The sequence below is a fragment of the Thalassophryne amazonica genome, chromosome 3 (genome assembly GCF_902500255.1).
Source record: "Thalassophryne amazonica chromosome 3, fThaAma1.1, whole genome shotgun sequence".
Lineage (NCBI taxonomy): Eukaryota > Metazoa > Chordata > Actinopteri > Batrachoidiformes > Batrachoididae > Thalassophryne > Thalassophryne amazonica.
In genome coordinates, this window is record NC_047105.1 from 137,516,528 (window position 1) to 137,533,231 (window position 16,704).

General features: G+C 40.4%; 1 protein-coding gene across 1 annotated transcript in view; it reads right to left on the reverse strand.

Moving 5' to 3' along the window:
- cntn3b (contactin 3b) overlaps positions 1-16,704 on the reverse strand; it is a 519,637-nt gene that overhangs the window by 114,004 nt on the left and 388,929 nt on the right. The window contains 2 exon segments of the mRNA XM_034167483.1: positions 2,620-2,795; positions 5,710-5,837. Coding sequence (XP_034023374.1) covers positions 2,620-2,795; positions 5,710-5,837 — 304 coding nt within the window.

Genomic DNA, 16,704 nt, shown 5'->3' on the forward strand with positions numbered 1-16,704 from the left:
AGCGAGAATGGGAAAGAATTCCACCTACAAAGCTTCGACAATTAGTGTCCTCAGTTCCCAAATGCTTATTGAGTGTTGTTAGAAGGAAAGGTGATGTAACACAGTGGAAAACATACCACTGTCCCAGCTTTTTTGAAACGTGTTGTAGGCATCCATTTCATCCATTTCAAAATGAGCAAATATTTGCACAAAAACTATAAAGTTTATCAGTTTGAACATTAACCCTCTGGTTTAGTTTTAATAAATTATAAATAACTTTTTAATGATATGAGATAGAAACTTATTTTTCTTTGCAGAAAGTTACCTCCGCTGACTTTTGAGCCAGTAGCCCACCATCTTTGTACTCCTCATAGAAGCTGTGTGATGACGTGCACAATGTGAGTGTCCAATCAGAATTGGTTCACTGTCACGTGGTTTTCCAAAATCCAATCGTAGGGTAGATACATCTGTTAGGAAACTTTTAACAGGTAGGTCTCAACCGATTTTAAATTTTAAAAATGTTTGCTGTTGTTCAGCTGGGTTTACTGCGTTATCGGTCTAAAAGTTATCGGAGGACAATTCATCGGAAGATAATTAGTCTGATAATGGTTTTTAAAGTTATCTAAAAAGATAATCCGATAATGAAAACAATATATTCGATAATTATCTGTTACCGGATTATCGGAAGTGTGCCCACCACTGTTATTCATTATTATTTTATTATTTATTTTATTTATTCTTGTCCTTAGTTTGTACACTCTGGGAAATTTACAGTCTATTCACATGGATAATAATAGGAACACTTTGTAAATGTGTCATTGTTTCAGCTGTGAATGGTCTCTTCAGTGAGATACCAACTGCAACATTGTGGCTCATTTGCATGTTTGGTTGCTAGTTAGCAATCTCCAGCTGCTCACCAACAGTCCCACTCAGTTTTTTAATAGGACCCTCGTCTTCTTTGAAACAATTGTACCTGCTAATTCAAGGTCTTTCTGGAGCTCTCCACATGTGGTCCTTGGCTCATGGACAGCTCTTCTGATAATTCTTTTCAGTTCTTTGTCAGAAATATGCAAGGAGCATTTGGTCGTGGCTCGTTTATGATGTTCTTTCCACTTCCAGATTATGGCCCAAGCAGTGCCCACTGGCACTTTGAGAAGTTTAATAATCCTTGTATAACCAGTGCCATCAGTATGTTTTGCACCAATAAGGTTGCAATGATCTTGAGAGAGCTCTTTGCTTTCACCCATCATAAGATGGTTTTTGTGTGACACCTTGGTAATGAGACATCTTTTTATAGGTCATTAGTTGGGACGAAACCAGCTGATACTAATTTGTACTGACAAGGGGCAGGACTACTTTCTAATTACTGATAGATTTCAGCTTGCATTTTGGCTTTCCATGACTTTTTCCAAATCCCTTTCAACAGGTGTTCAATACTTTTTCCCTGTGTCATTTCACATTATTACACATAATTTAGTTTATGGGCATCTATGGTTAGATTTTTTTTTATGTGTGGATTACTTGTGGGTTGTCACTAACATAACTTCATGCCAGTAGCATCTTTCAAAATATATTTCCTGAGAAAATGATTATGTGTTCAGTACTCATTTTACCCGCTAATTACATCAATCAATCTGTTATCAGACGAGACTTAAATGACCCAATCCCAACATTTTTTTTTATGTGTTGTAGGCTTTAAATGCAGGAATGGTTTACTTAAAGAAATGAAATTAACTTGATCACACAAAACATGAATTATCTTAGGTTCATATGTCAGCAATTAAATAAAAGTCAAAGTAAGTTAAAAAAAAATGCTGCTTTTTGCCATTTTTCATATCATCACAACTTTTTGGGACTGCAAGATAATGTGTCTACACACATTTCAATGATGAAATTAAAATGTTATTGTCCTTTGTGAAAATGCAAATTTGGCATGTCCCTGACATGAAGAGGAGTGCCCAGTTAAATGCTTCACATTACTGATTTTGGAAGTCAAATGGCATGATAAATATAATTAATTTTACCCCTCATCAAAAGGAACAAATATTCAAGAAAGCTTTGCCATTTATCTTTATTTCTAGGCATAAGGACTTCAAATGAACATTTGCTTGTGCCGGATCTGCCTTTGGTGAACGTCAGCCAGATCATTACTTAATTATTTCAGGGCTTAAGATTCATAAATAGGTATGCAAATTCAATTATGACAGGGAGATGATAAGAAAATGTTCTCCCTTGAGCTAAGGAAATAAGAAGTTGAAAGGATGAATAGTGTAAAGTTATTAATGAGAACCCTCTGTATGACTAGAATACCATTTTACCAATACAATTTAAAACTATTGCAGTTCCCACAGCCCATTCAAAAGGTAAGTGTCCTGATTAGTACCCTGATAACACTGTTCTCTGAGGTTTGGGCAGGGCATGCATAGAAAAATGCTTCTGAGTTTTTAACTAATACCATAAGTCCATCTTTTTGAAATTCAATTCACAGGTCTTCACATAAATGCCTCCTGTTGGGTGTTATAATTGTCTAGGAATCCCTCAGTGGTGTAAAGGAACATGCCCTCAGGCATCACACATTACCTTCCAGTTCATCATAGAATAACAAGAAAGTAGTAGGTTTTAATGTCAAAGATGACTCACCCCTCCCACTCTCTCAAAATGATCGCCTTCATGCTGGAAGTCGATAAGCTGGCCGTTGAATGCCCACGAGAAAGAGACGTCCAGATTTGGATCAGAGTTAATCTGGCAGGGTAACACAATGCTCTCGCCAACAATAATCTCAATGTTAGTTGGCCTCATGGTGATTTTGGTGGGTTCTGCCCAGAAAACAGACAACAGGGTACACATATTAATGACTGTTCACAGGAACCTTTAACAGTGCTGCCCACAACCCCAGAATCTCAGAGAAATACACAAATACATGCTGCTATAGCTCTGAGTGTTTTTCTTCATTTTAATAAGCACTACAATTCAGTCTGTCTATCAGAATCATTTCATAACATCTCAGGTTTGCAATTCTCGTCCAGGATCATTCTGGAACAAAATGTTTGAAAAGGATTACTCAGATAGGAGTTAATTCCCAGTGGTGACTCGGGATGATTGGAGGCCTGAGAGTATGTTGAGGAAAGGTCACAGTAATTAAAATCTGTGACATTAAATGGTTCAGCTGTCAGTGTTTGAGAAGAACAGAAGCTAATGAGAAAAATAAATCAGGTGGCTCCACACAACAGATTTAATGTGAGGATTACATCCACTCTTCACGTTATTGCATTCTTAATGACCTTTAAATGTTTTCTTCCTAGTTTAACTGCTAGTTTGCAAAATGTATACCACTCACATTCTCCTCAAATAATTCAGTGTAACATCATATATGCAATATATTTTCAGTATGAACCGGAATGAAGTAGGGCTTATAGCTTTTTTGCATTTATTGATATTATCTATCCACATTCCCCACATATTTGCTCTCTCCTTTCTCTATGATCCCCACATTTTGTTGAGGGTGTGACATTTCATGTCTGTGTCTGTGCTTGTCCTCTGTCTCTCTTTTGAGACCATTCCTGGATTTGGTTCTCTGTGTTGCCACTGTCCTTCTTGTGCATGATCACCTGTTCTTAGTGAATTTCTGTAGCTTTCTTCCTGTGTCTCTCCACAGCTGTTTTTCATGAGTGATTTCCCTCACCTGTCTCCATTTTGTGTGATTACCTCTCAGTGTATTTAAACCCATGTTCCTCTCACGCCTCGCCTCAGTGTTGAGCTTTTTTCCTTTTTCTCACCACAGTTTCTAGTACTTCCTTGTGCTTGTGTCCCCCAAGTGTGTTTTTTGAGATTTTGAGATTGCCTGCAATTTTTTGGACACTATTGTAGGAGAATATTGGCTACGTTTACATGCCGTTAATATTCGGGATAAGGTCAATATTTCGGTTTCTGAATCATTAGGAATAACCCGTTTACATGCTTAAGCAGACAGAGTTACTCCTGTATACATGGTCATTGGTATCATTTGGAATATCCCCATCTAAACAGCGACGCACGTCTTCCACCGGTGCTTGATTTGGTCTGGCATTTGTGCAAATCCGCTTTGCGTAACTTTTCGGCCACCTTCTTGTAAATGTCGCTATCTCGGTACTTTCTACCGTCAATAAAAGACATTATATTCATGTCTTTCAAGATACTAATGAAGTACTCGGTTTCCTCCTCACTCCAAAAGTGTGTTGCTGTGCTGCCAAGTCTGGATTTCCCCATGCTTGTTTACCTCTGCTTCTGTGGTGTCCGGTGGGTTGTGAGCGCCGCATACAAGTCGTTGCCATACTCAAAAGACCAAGATTCCTTGCGGATAGGACATGCACAGAACACAAAATAATGTTCCTTTCTATGGAGATATTCCGATGCATGTTTATATGACCTGATATTCAGGTTAGAAAAGGAGTAACCCAGGGGTCATATTCGGGTTTTTAAAAACTGGAATATGAGCATATTCTGTTTTTTGCGGGTGTTTACATGCCCGTGCGCAACCGGGTTATTGCTAATATTCTGGTTATGAAAGGGTTATGAAAGGGTTATTGGCTGCATGTAAATGTAGTCATTGATTGTCTTCTGTGGACTGACCTGTGCACCATCCGTGGGTTCTCTCAGTAAAGAGTAATATGCATGTCTCAGACATGACGAGCAAAACTCTTTCTCACCATGCATCTCACCATGTCATTTCGGTCCTTCAGACTTTTTTTGAGTAAATGCTTTGGTGGAGCATGAGCATGGCAAAAACTTTTTAGCATCCCCAGAAACCCCGCCTTTTAAATACTTGTTTTTTTCCTTTCAACTTCTGGGGAGCTCGAACCTACCATCGGTTTGTGGCTTTTTACGACAGTGTTGTCCACTTTGTGGCTTTGTCTACCATGGGTAGAGTTTTTGTGCCATTTCCGTTTGTGGCTTCGCCTACCATCAGTCTGTGGCTTTTTACTGCTCTTTACAACAATGTTGTCAAGTTTGTGGCTTTTTCTCCTATGGGCAGATTTTTTTTGTGCAATTTCCGGATTGTGATTTTTTTGTGCCATTTCCGGATTGTTTTGTGCCATTTCCAGTTTCTGCCTTCATCCACCGTATTATTTTACAGCAGACCATCTTTATCTCTGTCTTGATATCTTCCACCATCCTCCTCTCATGACAGAAGGGAGTGTGTTTTGAGATCACCAGATTTGGATGTGTGCTACTTAAACTCTTCTATTGAACAAAATTGTTTCATCTCTAGCTCTTCAATACATTTCTTAGGTGAATCACTGGCTTCTTCAGTTGTGGTCACTAGATTGTTAACAGTAGAAATGCAGTTTTCATATTTACATCAGACAACTTGAGTTAAATAAACCATTTATACAAGGGTAGTTTCAAAGAATTATCTGCCGGGACATCCTTGTTGGTGACTAGGGATGGAGATTTAGCAGTCATTATTAGCCTCATCTATTTCTGTTGGTGTCACATTGCCTAGCTTATTCCAAACCTCACCCACTTCTTTGGTGGGATCTTTTCAGAGTCCCCCCCCCCCGCAGAATACAGTGTAGAGAGTCAGACTTGGGAAAATTTTGGAACGGGTGTAAAGTACTGTAAAACATGTCCTCTCCATGTACAGGCAGCCAGAAGTCCTGCAGGTTTCTAAATTTTTACGTTGTCAAGAGACTAAAATTAAATGTATGGTAATCTGTATTGTCAGTAGCAATTAATGTTGTGTGAGCTCACCAGTGACAAGCAACCTGCCAGTTGTGCTCGCTGTTCCAAACTGGTTCTTAGCAATGCAAGTGTAGATGGCTGCATCCTGTCTGGTTACATTGGCAATCTTTAAGGTCCCATTGGGAAGTAACGTAATCCTGAAGAAAGAGGCATAAGAACAAATGTTGTTACAGTTTGTGGATATGTGCAGATGGGATATGCGTTTTGACCAGCAAAACCAACCGATTCTTAGACCCCTGCTAAATGATCTACGAATAAATAGTCTAAAACAGTTTATCTGTTCTTTACTTTGAATGGAAAAAAGAACCAGATGTGTTATGTAATTACATTCTCTCTCTCACACACACACACACACACACACACACACACACACACACACACACACACACACACACACACACACACACACACACATACAGTAGTGTTCAGAATAATAGTAGTGCTATGTGACTAAAAAGATTAATCCAGGTTTTGAGTATATTTCTTATTGTTACATGGGAAACAAGGTACCAGTAGATTCAGTACTGGCAGATCCCGAGCAGCCGGGAAAGCAGGCTGACTGGGTGACTGTGAGGAAGCGTAGCCCTAAACAGAAGCCCTGTGTACACCGCCAACCCGTTCACATCTCTAACCGTTTTTCCCCACTCGACGACACACCCGCCGAGGATCAAACTCTGGTTATTGGCGACTGTTTTGCAAAATGTGAAGTTAGCGACACCAGCAACCATAGTCAATTGTCTTCCGGGGGCCAGAGCAGGCGACATTGAAGGAAATTTGAAACTGCTGGCTAAGGCTAAGCGTAAATTTGGTAAGATTGTAATTCACGTCGGCAGTAATGACACCCGGTTACGCCAATCGGAGGTCACTAAAATTAACATTAAATCAGTGTGTAACTTTTCAAAAACAATGTCGGACTCTGTAGTTTTCTCTGGGCCCCTCCCCAATCAGACCGGGAGTGACATGTTGAGCCGCATGTTCTCCTTGAATTGCTGGCTGTCTGAGTGGTGTCCAAAAAATGAGGTGGGCTTCATAGATAATTGGCAAAGCTTCTGGGGAAAACCTGGTCTTGTTAGGAGAGACGGCATCCATCCCACTTTGGATGGAGCAGCTCTCATTTCTAGAAATCTGGCCAATTTTCTTAAATCCTCCAAACCGTGACTATCCAGGGTTGGGACCAGGAAGCAGAGTTGTAGTCTTACACACCTCTCTGCAGCTTCTCTCCCCCTGCCATCCCCTCATTACCCCATCCCCGTAGAGACGGTGCCTGCTCCCAGACTACCAATAACCAGCAAAAATCTATTTAAGCATAAAAATTCAAAAAGAAAAAATAATATAGCACCTTCAACTGCACCACAGACTAAAACAGTTAAATGTGGTCTATTAAACATTAGGTCTCTCTCTTCTAAGTCCCTGTTGGTAAATGATATAATAATTGATCAGCATATTGATTTATTCTGCCTTACAGAAACCTGGTTACAGCAGGATGAATATGTTAGTTTAAATGAGTCAACACCCCCGAGTCACACTAACTGTCAGAATGCTCGTAGCACAGGCCGGGGCGGAGGATTAGCAGCAATCTTCCATTCCAGCTTATTAATTAATCAAAAACCCAGACAGAGCTTTAATTCATTTGAAAGCTTGACTCTTAGTCTTGTCCATCCAAATTGGAAGTCCCAAAAACCAGTTTTATTTGTTATTATCTATCGTCCACCTGGTCGTTACTGTGAGTTTCTCTGTGAATTTTCAGACCTTTTGTCTGACTTAGTGCTTAGCTCAGATAAGATAATTATAGTGGGCGATTTTAACATCCACACAGATGCTGAGAATGACAGCCTCAACACTGCATTTAATCTATTATTAGACTCTATTGGCTTTGCTCAAAAAGTAAATGAGTCCACCCACCACTTTAATCATATCTTAGATCTTGTTCTGACTTATGGTATGGAAATAGAAGACTTAACAGTATTCCCTGAAAACTCCCTTCTGTCTGATCATTTCTTAATAACATTTACATTTACTCTGATGGACTACCCAGCAGTGGGGAATAAGTTTCATTACACTAGAAGTCTTTCAGAAAGCGCTGTAACTAGGTTTAAGGATATGATTCCTTCTTTATGTTCTCTAATGCCATATACCAACACAGTGCAGAGTAGCTACCTAAACTCTGTAAGTGAGATAGAGTATCTCGTCAATAGTTTTACATCCTCATTGAAGACAACTTTGGATGCTGTAGCTCCTCTAAAAAAGAGAGCTTTAAATCAGAAGTGCCTGACTCCGTGGTATAACTCACAAACTCGTAGCTTAAAGCAGATAACCCGTAAGTTGGAGAGGAAATGGCGTCTCACTAATTTAGAAGATCTTCACTTAGCCTGGAAAAAGAGTCTGTTGCTCTATAAAAAAGCCCTCCGTAAAGCTAGCTTACTCATAACCATCCCAAAGACGTATCGTTATCTTTGGCTGCTTTCAGTGATGCTGGTATTTGGTTAGACTCTTTCTCTCCGATTGTTCTGTCTGAGTTATTTTCATTAGTTACTTCATCCAAACCATCAACATGTTTATTAGACCCCATTCCTACCAGGCTGCTCAAGGAAGCCCTACCATTATTTAATGCTTCGATCTTAAATATGATCAATCTATCTTTGTTAGTTGGCTATGTACCACAGGCTTTTAAGGTGGCAGTAATTAAACCATTACTTAAAAAGCCATCACTTGACCCAGCTATCTTAGCTAATTATAGGCCAATCTCCAACCTTCCTTTTCTCTCAAAAATTCTTGAAAGGGTGGTTGTAAAACAGCTAACTGATCATCTGCAGAGGAATGGTCTATTTGAAGAGTTTCAGTCAGGTTTTAGAATTCATCATAGTACAGAAACAGCATTAGTGAAGGTTACAAATGATCTTCTTATGGCCTCGGACAGTGGACTCATCTCTGTGCTTGTTCTGTTAGACCTCAGTGCTGCTTTTGATACTGTTGACCATAAAATTTTATTACAGAGATTAGAGCATGCCATAGGTATTAAAGGCACTGCGTGGCGGTGGTTTGAATCATATTTGTCTAATAGATTACAATTTGTTCATGTAAATGGGGAATCTTCTTCACAGACTAAAGTTAATTATGGAGTTCCACAAGGTTCTGTGCTAGGACCAATTTTATTCACTTTATACATGCTTCCCTTAGGCAGTATTATTAGACGGTATTGCTTAAATTTTCATTGTTACGCAGATGATACCCAGCTTTATCTATCCATGAAGCCAGAGGACACACACCAATTAGCTAAACTGCAGGATTGTCTTACAGACATAAAGACATGGATGACCTCTAAGTTCCTGCTTTTAAACTCAGATAAAACTGAAGTTATTGTACTTGGCCCCACAAATCTTAGAAACATGGTGTCTAACCAGATCCTTACTCTGGATGGCATTACCCTGACCTCTAGTAATACTGTGAGAAATCTTGGAGTCATTTTTGATCAGGATATGTCATTCAAAGCGCATATTAAACAAATATGTAGGACTGCTTTTTTTGCATTTACACAATATCTCTAAAATCAGAAAGGTCTTGTCTCAGAGTGATGCTGAAAAACTAATTCATGCATTTATTTCCTCTAGGCTGGACTATTGTAATTCATTATTATCAGGTTGTCCTAAAAGTTCCCTAAAAAGCCTTCAGTTAATTCAAAATGCTGCAGCTAGAGTACTGACGGGGACTAGAAGGAGAGAGCATATCTCACCCATATTGGCCTCTCTTCATTGGCTTCCTGTTAATTCTAGAATAGAATTTAAAATTCTTCTTCTTACTTATAAGGTTTTGAATAATCAGGTCCCATCTTATATTAGGGACCTCGTAGTACCATATCACCCCAATAGAGCGCTTCGCTCTCAGACTGCAGGCTTACTTGTAGTTCCTAGGGTTTGTAAGAGTAGAATGGGAGGCAGAGCCTTCAGCTTTCAGGCTCCTCTCCTGTGGAACCAGCTCCCAATTCAGATCAGGGAGACAGACACCCTCTCTACTTTTAAGATTAGGCTTAAAACTTTCCTTTTTGCTAAAGAGTTTTTCCTTCCCACTGTAGCCAAGTGCTTGCTCACAGGGGGTCGTTTTGACCGTTGGGGTTTTACATAATTATTGTATGGCCTTGCCTTACAATATAAAGCGCCTTGGGGCAACTGTTTGTTGTGATTTGGCGCTATATAAAAAAATTGATTGATTGATTCTCACAAATCCAACAAGACCAAGGATTCATGATATGCACACTCTTAAGGCTATGAAATTGGGCTATTAGTAAAAAAAAGTAGAAAAGGGGGTGTTCACAATGAATGCCACACTGCTATTAAGTAGTGTGGCATTCAGTCAGTGAGTTCGTCAATTTTGTGGAACAAACAGGTGTGAATCAGGTGTCCCCTATTTAAGGATGAAGCCAGCACCTGTTGCACATGCTTTTCTCTTTGAAAGGCTGAGGAAAATGGGACGTTGAAGACATTGTTCAGAAGAACAGCGTAGTTTGATTAAAAAGTTGATTGGAGAGGGGACAACTTATACACAGGTGCAAAAAATTATAAACTGTTCATCTACAATGATCTCCAATGCTTTAAAATGGACAAAAAACCAGAGACGATTGGAATAAAATGGAAAACAACCATCAAAATGGATAGAAGAATAACCGGAATGGCAAAGGCTCACCCATTGATCAGCTCCAGGATGATCAAAGACAGTCTGGAGTTACCTGTAAGTGCTGTGACAGTTAGAAGACGCCTGTGTGACGCTAATTTATTTGCAAGAATCCCCCGCATACCAGGTATCATCGATCAGTTTGGATATGTCAAAATACTTGAAGAGGTCATGTTGCCTTATGCTGAAGAGGACATGCCCTTGAAATGGGTGTTTCAACAAGACAATGACCCCAAGCACTCTAGTAAACGAGCAAAATCTTGGTTCCAAACCAACAAAATTAATGCCTCGCAGATGTGAAGAAATCATGAAAAACTGTGGTTATACAACTAAATACTAGTTTAGTGATTCACAGGATTGCTAAAAGAGCAGTTTGAACATAATAGTTTTGAGTTTGTAGCGTCAACAGCAGATGCTACTATTATTGTGAACACCCCCTTTTCTACTTTTTTTTACTAATAGCCCAATTTCATAGCCTTAAGAGTGTGCATATCATGAATGCTCTGTGAATGTCCTTGAGTGGCCCAGCTAGAGCCCAGATGTGAATTTGATTGAACATTTCTGGGGATATCTGAAAATGGCCGATCAAACCTGCTGGAGGTTGATAGGTGCTGCAAAGCGGAATGGGCAAAACTGCCCAAAGATTGGTGCTCCAAGCTTGTGGCATCAAATTCAAGAAGACATGAGGCTGTTATTGCTGCCAAAGGTGCATCAAAAAAGTATTGAGCAAAGGCTGTGAGTACTCATGAACATGCCATTTCTTAGTTTTTTACGTATTTAATACATTTGCCAAAATTTCCAAAAAAAAAAAAAAGTGTTTTCATGTTGTCATTATGGGGTGCATACCCCTGCATATCAAATCTAGGCATGCATCTCAGATGTATGTACCTTCTGGCAGCTAAACGTTCAGGTTTTCTATAAAATCCTCCTTTATACCACTTCATCCTGAAGCTGTATGACTGGTGATACAAAATGCAAAGCTCAAGCTGTCATTGACATTAAAGGTGGCAATACATGGTATTAAAAACAGAAGTATGTAAACTTTTGATCGGGGTCATTCGAGTAGTTTCTGTTGTCATTATGATTTAAAAAGAGTAAACACAGTTGTTTGAGAATAAATGCCTTTATCAAACCACTAACCATAAGTGAAAAATGTTTTTTGTGTTATTATTCATATTCTCTGAAAAACAGCCAAATAATCTTTTTTTTTTTTTAACTGTTGTATTGTAATATATCTTGTGCTTAGGACTCCTTTTATAAGCTAAGGTAGCTTCTTGGGAGATCTTTTTTATAAATTTCAAGAAAGCTTCCTCAAATGCATACTTTCTGAAATGTAAATTTAATGTCTTTCTTTGAAATATGTGTAAATAAAATTTGTAAATAAAAAAAATCTGACTGGGTATGTAAGCTTTGGAGCACACCTGCATATAAATGTGCATTTACCATTTATGAGTGAAGGCCATTCGTGCACAGAGTCCCTCTGCTTTCAGAACACAGAACTAATTTTACAAACTAAATATAAGGATTATTGTTAATACAGCAAATTTTCTTGGACAAGTCAGGGGATGGGATCCATAAACCTCTCCAAGTCACCAAATATGTCATAGACTTCATTTAAACTCCCATCACTGGCCACCTTTCCACAATGTCCAACAAAAACTGTGAAGAAACAATAAGAATGTGCACAATGTATGAGTGCAGTAGAAATAGTTAATAGTGTGGTGTGTTCTCCATGGATGTGGAGGATGTGGTCAGTCTTTAGGGCCCCTTCACACATAGTACGAATAAGTACAAATCAGGATGAATCACGGCTGAACAGCTCATATGAGCGAACTAAGAAAACATTAAGCCAACGGGATTCAAATCTGCAATTTACAAAAGCTCTAATTACCAGACAGAAACTTTACCACTGCCCTACAATCACTGTCTTATAACAGGAGCAAAAAGATAAACATAAAAACGCGCCATTATAACTGAACAAACGGCATTTGTTATGGCATATTTCTGCTGATACATGACTGAAAGTGGCGTATTTGTCGCACTGTTGGTTTGTCATATAGTCCTGCAGCACACTGCTCACAAGACAAACATGTTGATCGGGCCCACGCAAGTGTCCGGCCCGACATGCGTGTCCTGTCAGACAGAACTGAACTGTTTCAGCTGGGACAGCCTGTCAATGTGCGTGCTGTGCGCGCTCTTGAGCCTGTCGCAAAAGTGATGTATGTTATTATGTATTTCCAGATGAGGACAGCAAGCACACATGCGTGTGTCCATCAAAACATGGTACATGTTCTGCAGCTATGACGCCCAGGACCAGAGATGTCCAGGACCCACCATGTCCCCTGTGACCAGATGAGAGGTGCATGCCTGCGGCGGGGACCACACACATGCCATGTGTTGGGGGGGGGGTGCGAAACACACGCACGTCTTGTCGGGGGAGCCGGCATTCTGGTATGCCACATGTGTACTTGGCAACTTCACAATCATGGGGGGACTTAGACAAATTTCACTGCCAGCTCAAAAGTGATTGTCTGCTGACTGTTTTCATGCTAAAAGAGCGAACAGCCACACATTTTCTAAGTGCCATGTGTCACCTGGAATTTGGCCGACACCTGAAGTGAGAGGAATCGAATGGGCACTTCACAGGGCACATGCTGTTTTCAGCAGCTGGTGTGAACAAATAGTTGTAGCAACAGGTGTACAAGGCATTGGAGGCAGCTCCAATTTTACACGTATTGCATGCGATTCCTGCTTCAAGCACAATTTGACCATATCCATACTATGTGTAAAGGGGGCCTAAGACATGTTCAAAAAATACACAGAAAGGATGTAGATTAATCTGCATGAATAAAGAACTAAATAAGGATGAAGTACTGACTTCATCTACTGGCAGCTGTGCTTTGAGAATGAAATACACCAGTTGCTGTCTATGCTGCTGAAATACAGCCAAAAAAGAAAAAAATCTTCCCCAACTTCATACAGAATCTGAGGTTCCCTTCAAAGCATGTGCACAAACATGCATATGCTCAATTGGAGCATATTTGAGTGTGTGTTTAAACTGAGATTTACAGAGTTAGCAGGAGAGGTGATTTTCTTACTAGACTCTATTTCTGAACCTCCATGTGGACACAAGTAAACTTGCAGAACAAATGAAAATGCCACATTGAAAAGGATCGAAAGGGCACAGTGATAATGTGGTGTGTATGTGTGGAATGGCATTATGCTCCAGGGTTCCAAATTTCTTCTCTCCAACTCAGGTTAACAGAGCCCTGCAGACGGTAACATTGTACTGGCAGAGCTTGATGTTTGGTGATGATCCACTTACATTAGACGTAGTTTAACTTGTGCCATCAGAGGGTGGGCGCATTTGTAGCACACTCCACCGAGCAGTAGGGTAACTTGGCAGAGCTTATCATAGATTCAGTGTTTTGAGACGTGATGAGACATTGCCTATAAAAACTCAATGTAACTCTGAAATTGTGTTACTTTCTATTGGTGTGTCATAGACACTGGTTCTACACATTCCTTCACATTTCTTCATATTTCTACACATTTCTTCATGCTCGATCCAGAGGAGGTGGTGCATCCAGTCAAGTCTGACAGTGAAGGCTGTCAGAGGGCAACAGAGCAGTAACTGTGTACTAGTGGAGGTGACATAGTGGTAACGGACTTCAACTCTTGCCCTCATTTTAGCATGAACAAAGACAATTTAAAACACGTTGAAATTTTTTCTGGGACCACGACAAACCTTCGATCCTGGAGGACCTCGCTGCTGGTCGACGATAAGCAACTTTTCACTCTCTTTTGGAAAACAATGGGCTTTTCATCAGAGTGTGACAAGGTCATGAGAGATAATGAGTGAGGTACTCTAAGGTGTAGCGAAGATACCCTCATTCAGAATTAATCCAATCAAGTACGTTAATTCTCTTTCCCAAAATTGCTGATATCTCAAACTGTTGTTACTGTTGGTACATTTTTGACCTAACAACCTGGTTCCAACTGGGGATGTCTCCTGAAACACTCCAGTCAGCCACTTTTCCAGCCAATAATTCAGTTTTTCTTCAAAGGTGTTCCTGAAACTAATTATCTGTGAAATTCCAGTCAGTGTAAGTTATCGGACATTTTAACTGCCACATGTCAATGAAAGAGACTTTCCAGCGCAGCCAGGATGTCTCTCCCTTCACTTGAGAGTGAAAATGGGGACATCTGTGTTGTTATAAATAACATTATTTTATCCTAGTATGAAAGTTACAATGTTTTTCTTGTGTTTATAAGTACTCAAAACACATTGAACATTTCCCAGTTTAACCTGACATGTTTTCATTTATAACTTGGTGTATGTTAAATATGATCCTTTACTTATTAATGTTTTCCATGGTGAAATGCTTTCCTTTAATCAATGGCTTGTTTTATAAAGTTTAGAAACAAATCATATTTGTGTAGTAAAAGATCCAAAGAACAAAATGTATGTCAATATATTTAATGTCTTTAAATATGTGAACTGCTCTGACACTCTGCATGAGTGAAATCACAGACCAAATGGGCAGAGCTTAGTAACATACAGTCCACTTTAAAAGTTCCAGAACAAAGCTGTCCGCTCTCTTGTTTGTCCTCCTCTCTTACTTGTTTTCTCTTGTTACCCTTTTTGCTCTGCCTTTCTCTTGGTCTCTGTCAGGATTTGGTATGTGCATACCATGTACCAACCCAAGCTGTGTCCTTCATTAAACCGTTTTACTCTACAGAGCTGTGTTTTCGAGTCTTGCAGTTGTGTCCAGCCATTTCTGTCCACCACGCTTGATAAATCAATCTCACCAACTATGGACACAGCCGACTCTGACCTTTTCAGCAGGTGGTACACCATCACAGCCGGTAGCTCACGTTGCAGGAAGACCAGCTCACTGCTCTGAGAACAGGATTCAGTGAACATGCTAAACGCCAAGAATCCTTCATGTCTTCTGAGAGCACACAAATGGAGCAACTACTGTCTAAATTCGATCATCAGGCCAGCTTAAAGATGACTACCTGCAACACTAGCACTCAAATTCTGGGGTCGTCAGCAGCCTCACCAGCTTCTGTCTCAGAACCAATGTTTTGTAATCAGCTTTCTCTTCCGGAACGCTTCTCCGGTGAGACAGGAGACATGAAACCTTTTATCACCCAGTGTGAGTTACATATTGAACTTATGCCAGCAATGTTTCCTTCCAAAAGCGTGAAGATAACATTCGTAATAACTCACCTGACTGGTAGGGCTGCAGCGTGGGCAACAATGGAATGGAGTCGCCATGTCTCCATCTGTTCCTCTCTCCAGGATTTCACCAGAGGACTCCAGCAGGTGTTCCAGCACACGTCCCCGGGACATGAAGCAGTTCGTTCACTGATAAGGCTTAAGCAGGGCAGCTGCCGGGTGGCTGATTACACAGTAGACGTCTGCATCCTGACGGCAAAAAGTGAATGGAACCTTGCAGTTCTCCATGATGTGTTCTTCTAGGGGTTGTTCAGAACCAGGACCAGCTCATCGCCGTTGACCTTCCCAAAGATCTAGACAAACTCATAGCCTTAGCCATCCGGACTGATCAGTGGTTGAAGGATCATCATTGCCAAGAAAGTCCTCTGTCATCCTTCTCATCATCCTTACATCCAACCAGCACACCCTCATCCAGCCACGCCATCTCTAACTCGAAACCTCGCAGCGCTGAAGAATTGATGCAGCTGGGAAGAACTCATCTCTCAGTGGAGAAACGTCAGTGGTGCGAGGATGCAGGACTGTGTTTTTACTGTGGTCAGGCTGGTCACATGATCTCTGTTTGTCCAGTCAGGGGTGACCCCGTGTGGTCCAGATCAAGTTTGCGGGTGAGTCAAAGCTCTATTTCTTCCTCTTCAGCTCAAAATGTTATCTCTGATAAATTAATTTCTGATCATTTGTCCCTGTCGGTGCCAGTATTTGTTGATTCATGTTCAGACGCTAACTTGTTGTTGTCCTCTCTCGCCAGGTCCCTTCGCCTTAAGGTGTATTGTATCTTGCACCCTCTGGTGGTGCGAGCTGTGGTCGGCCACAGATTAGACAAAATAACCCACCGAATGCAATCAGTATGCATGATCATTGCAGATAAGCATTCAGAACTAATTAGTTTTCATATTTTTGACAGTATGACTCATCTGGCCATTTTAGGGCCACCCTGGTTACAAGCCACGGACCCAATTTTGATTGGTGAAAAGGTCAAATTAATTATTGGGGTCCCGTCTGTGTTAAGAACTGTTTAACTAAACCTGAATCACCCCAGCCAGCATCTAGCCCAGATCTCACTGGGGTTACTGCGTGCTACCATGATCTTGCGTCTG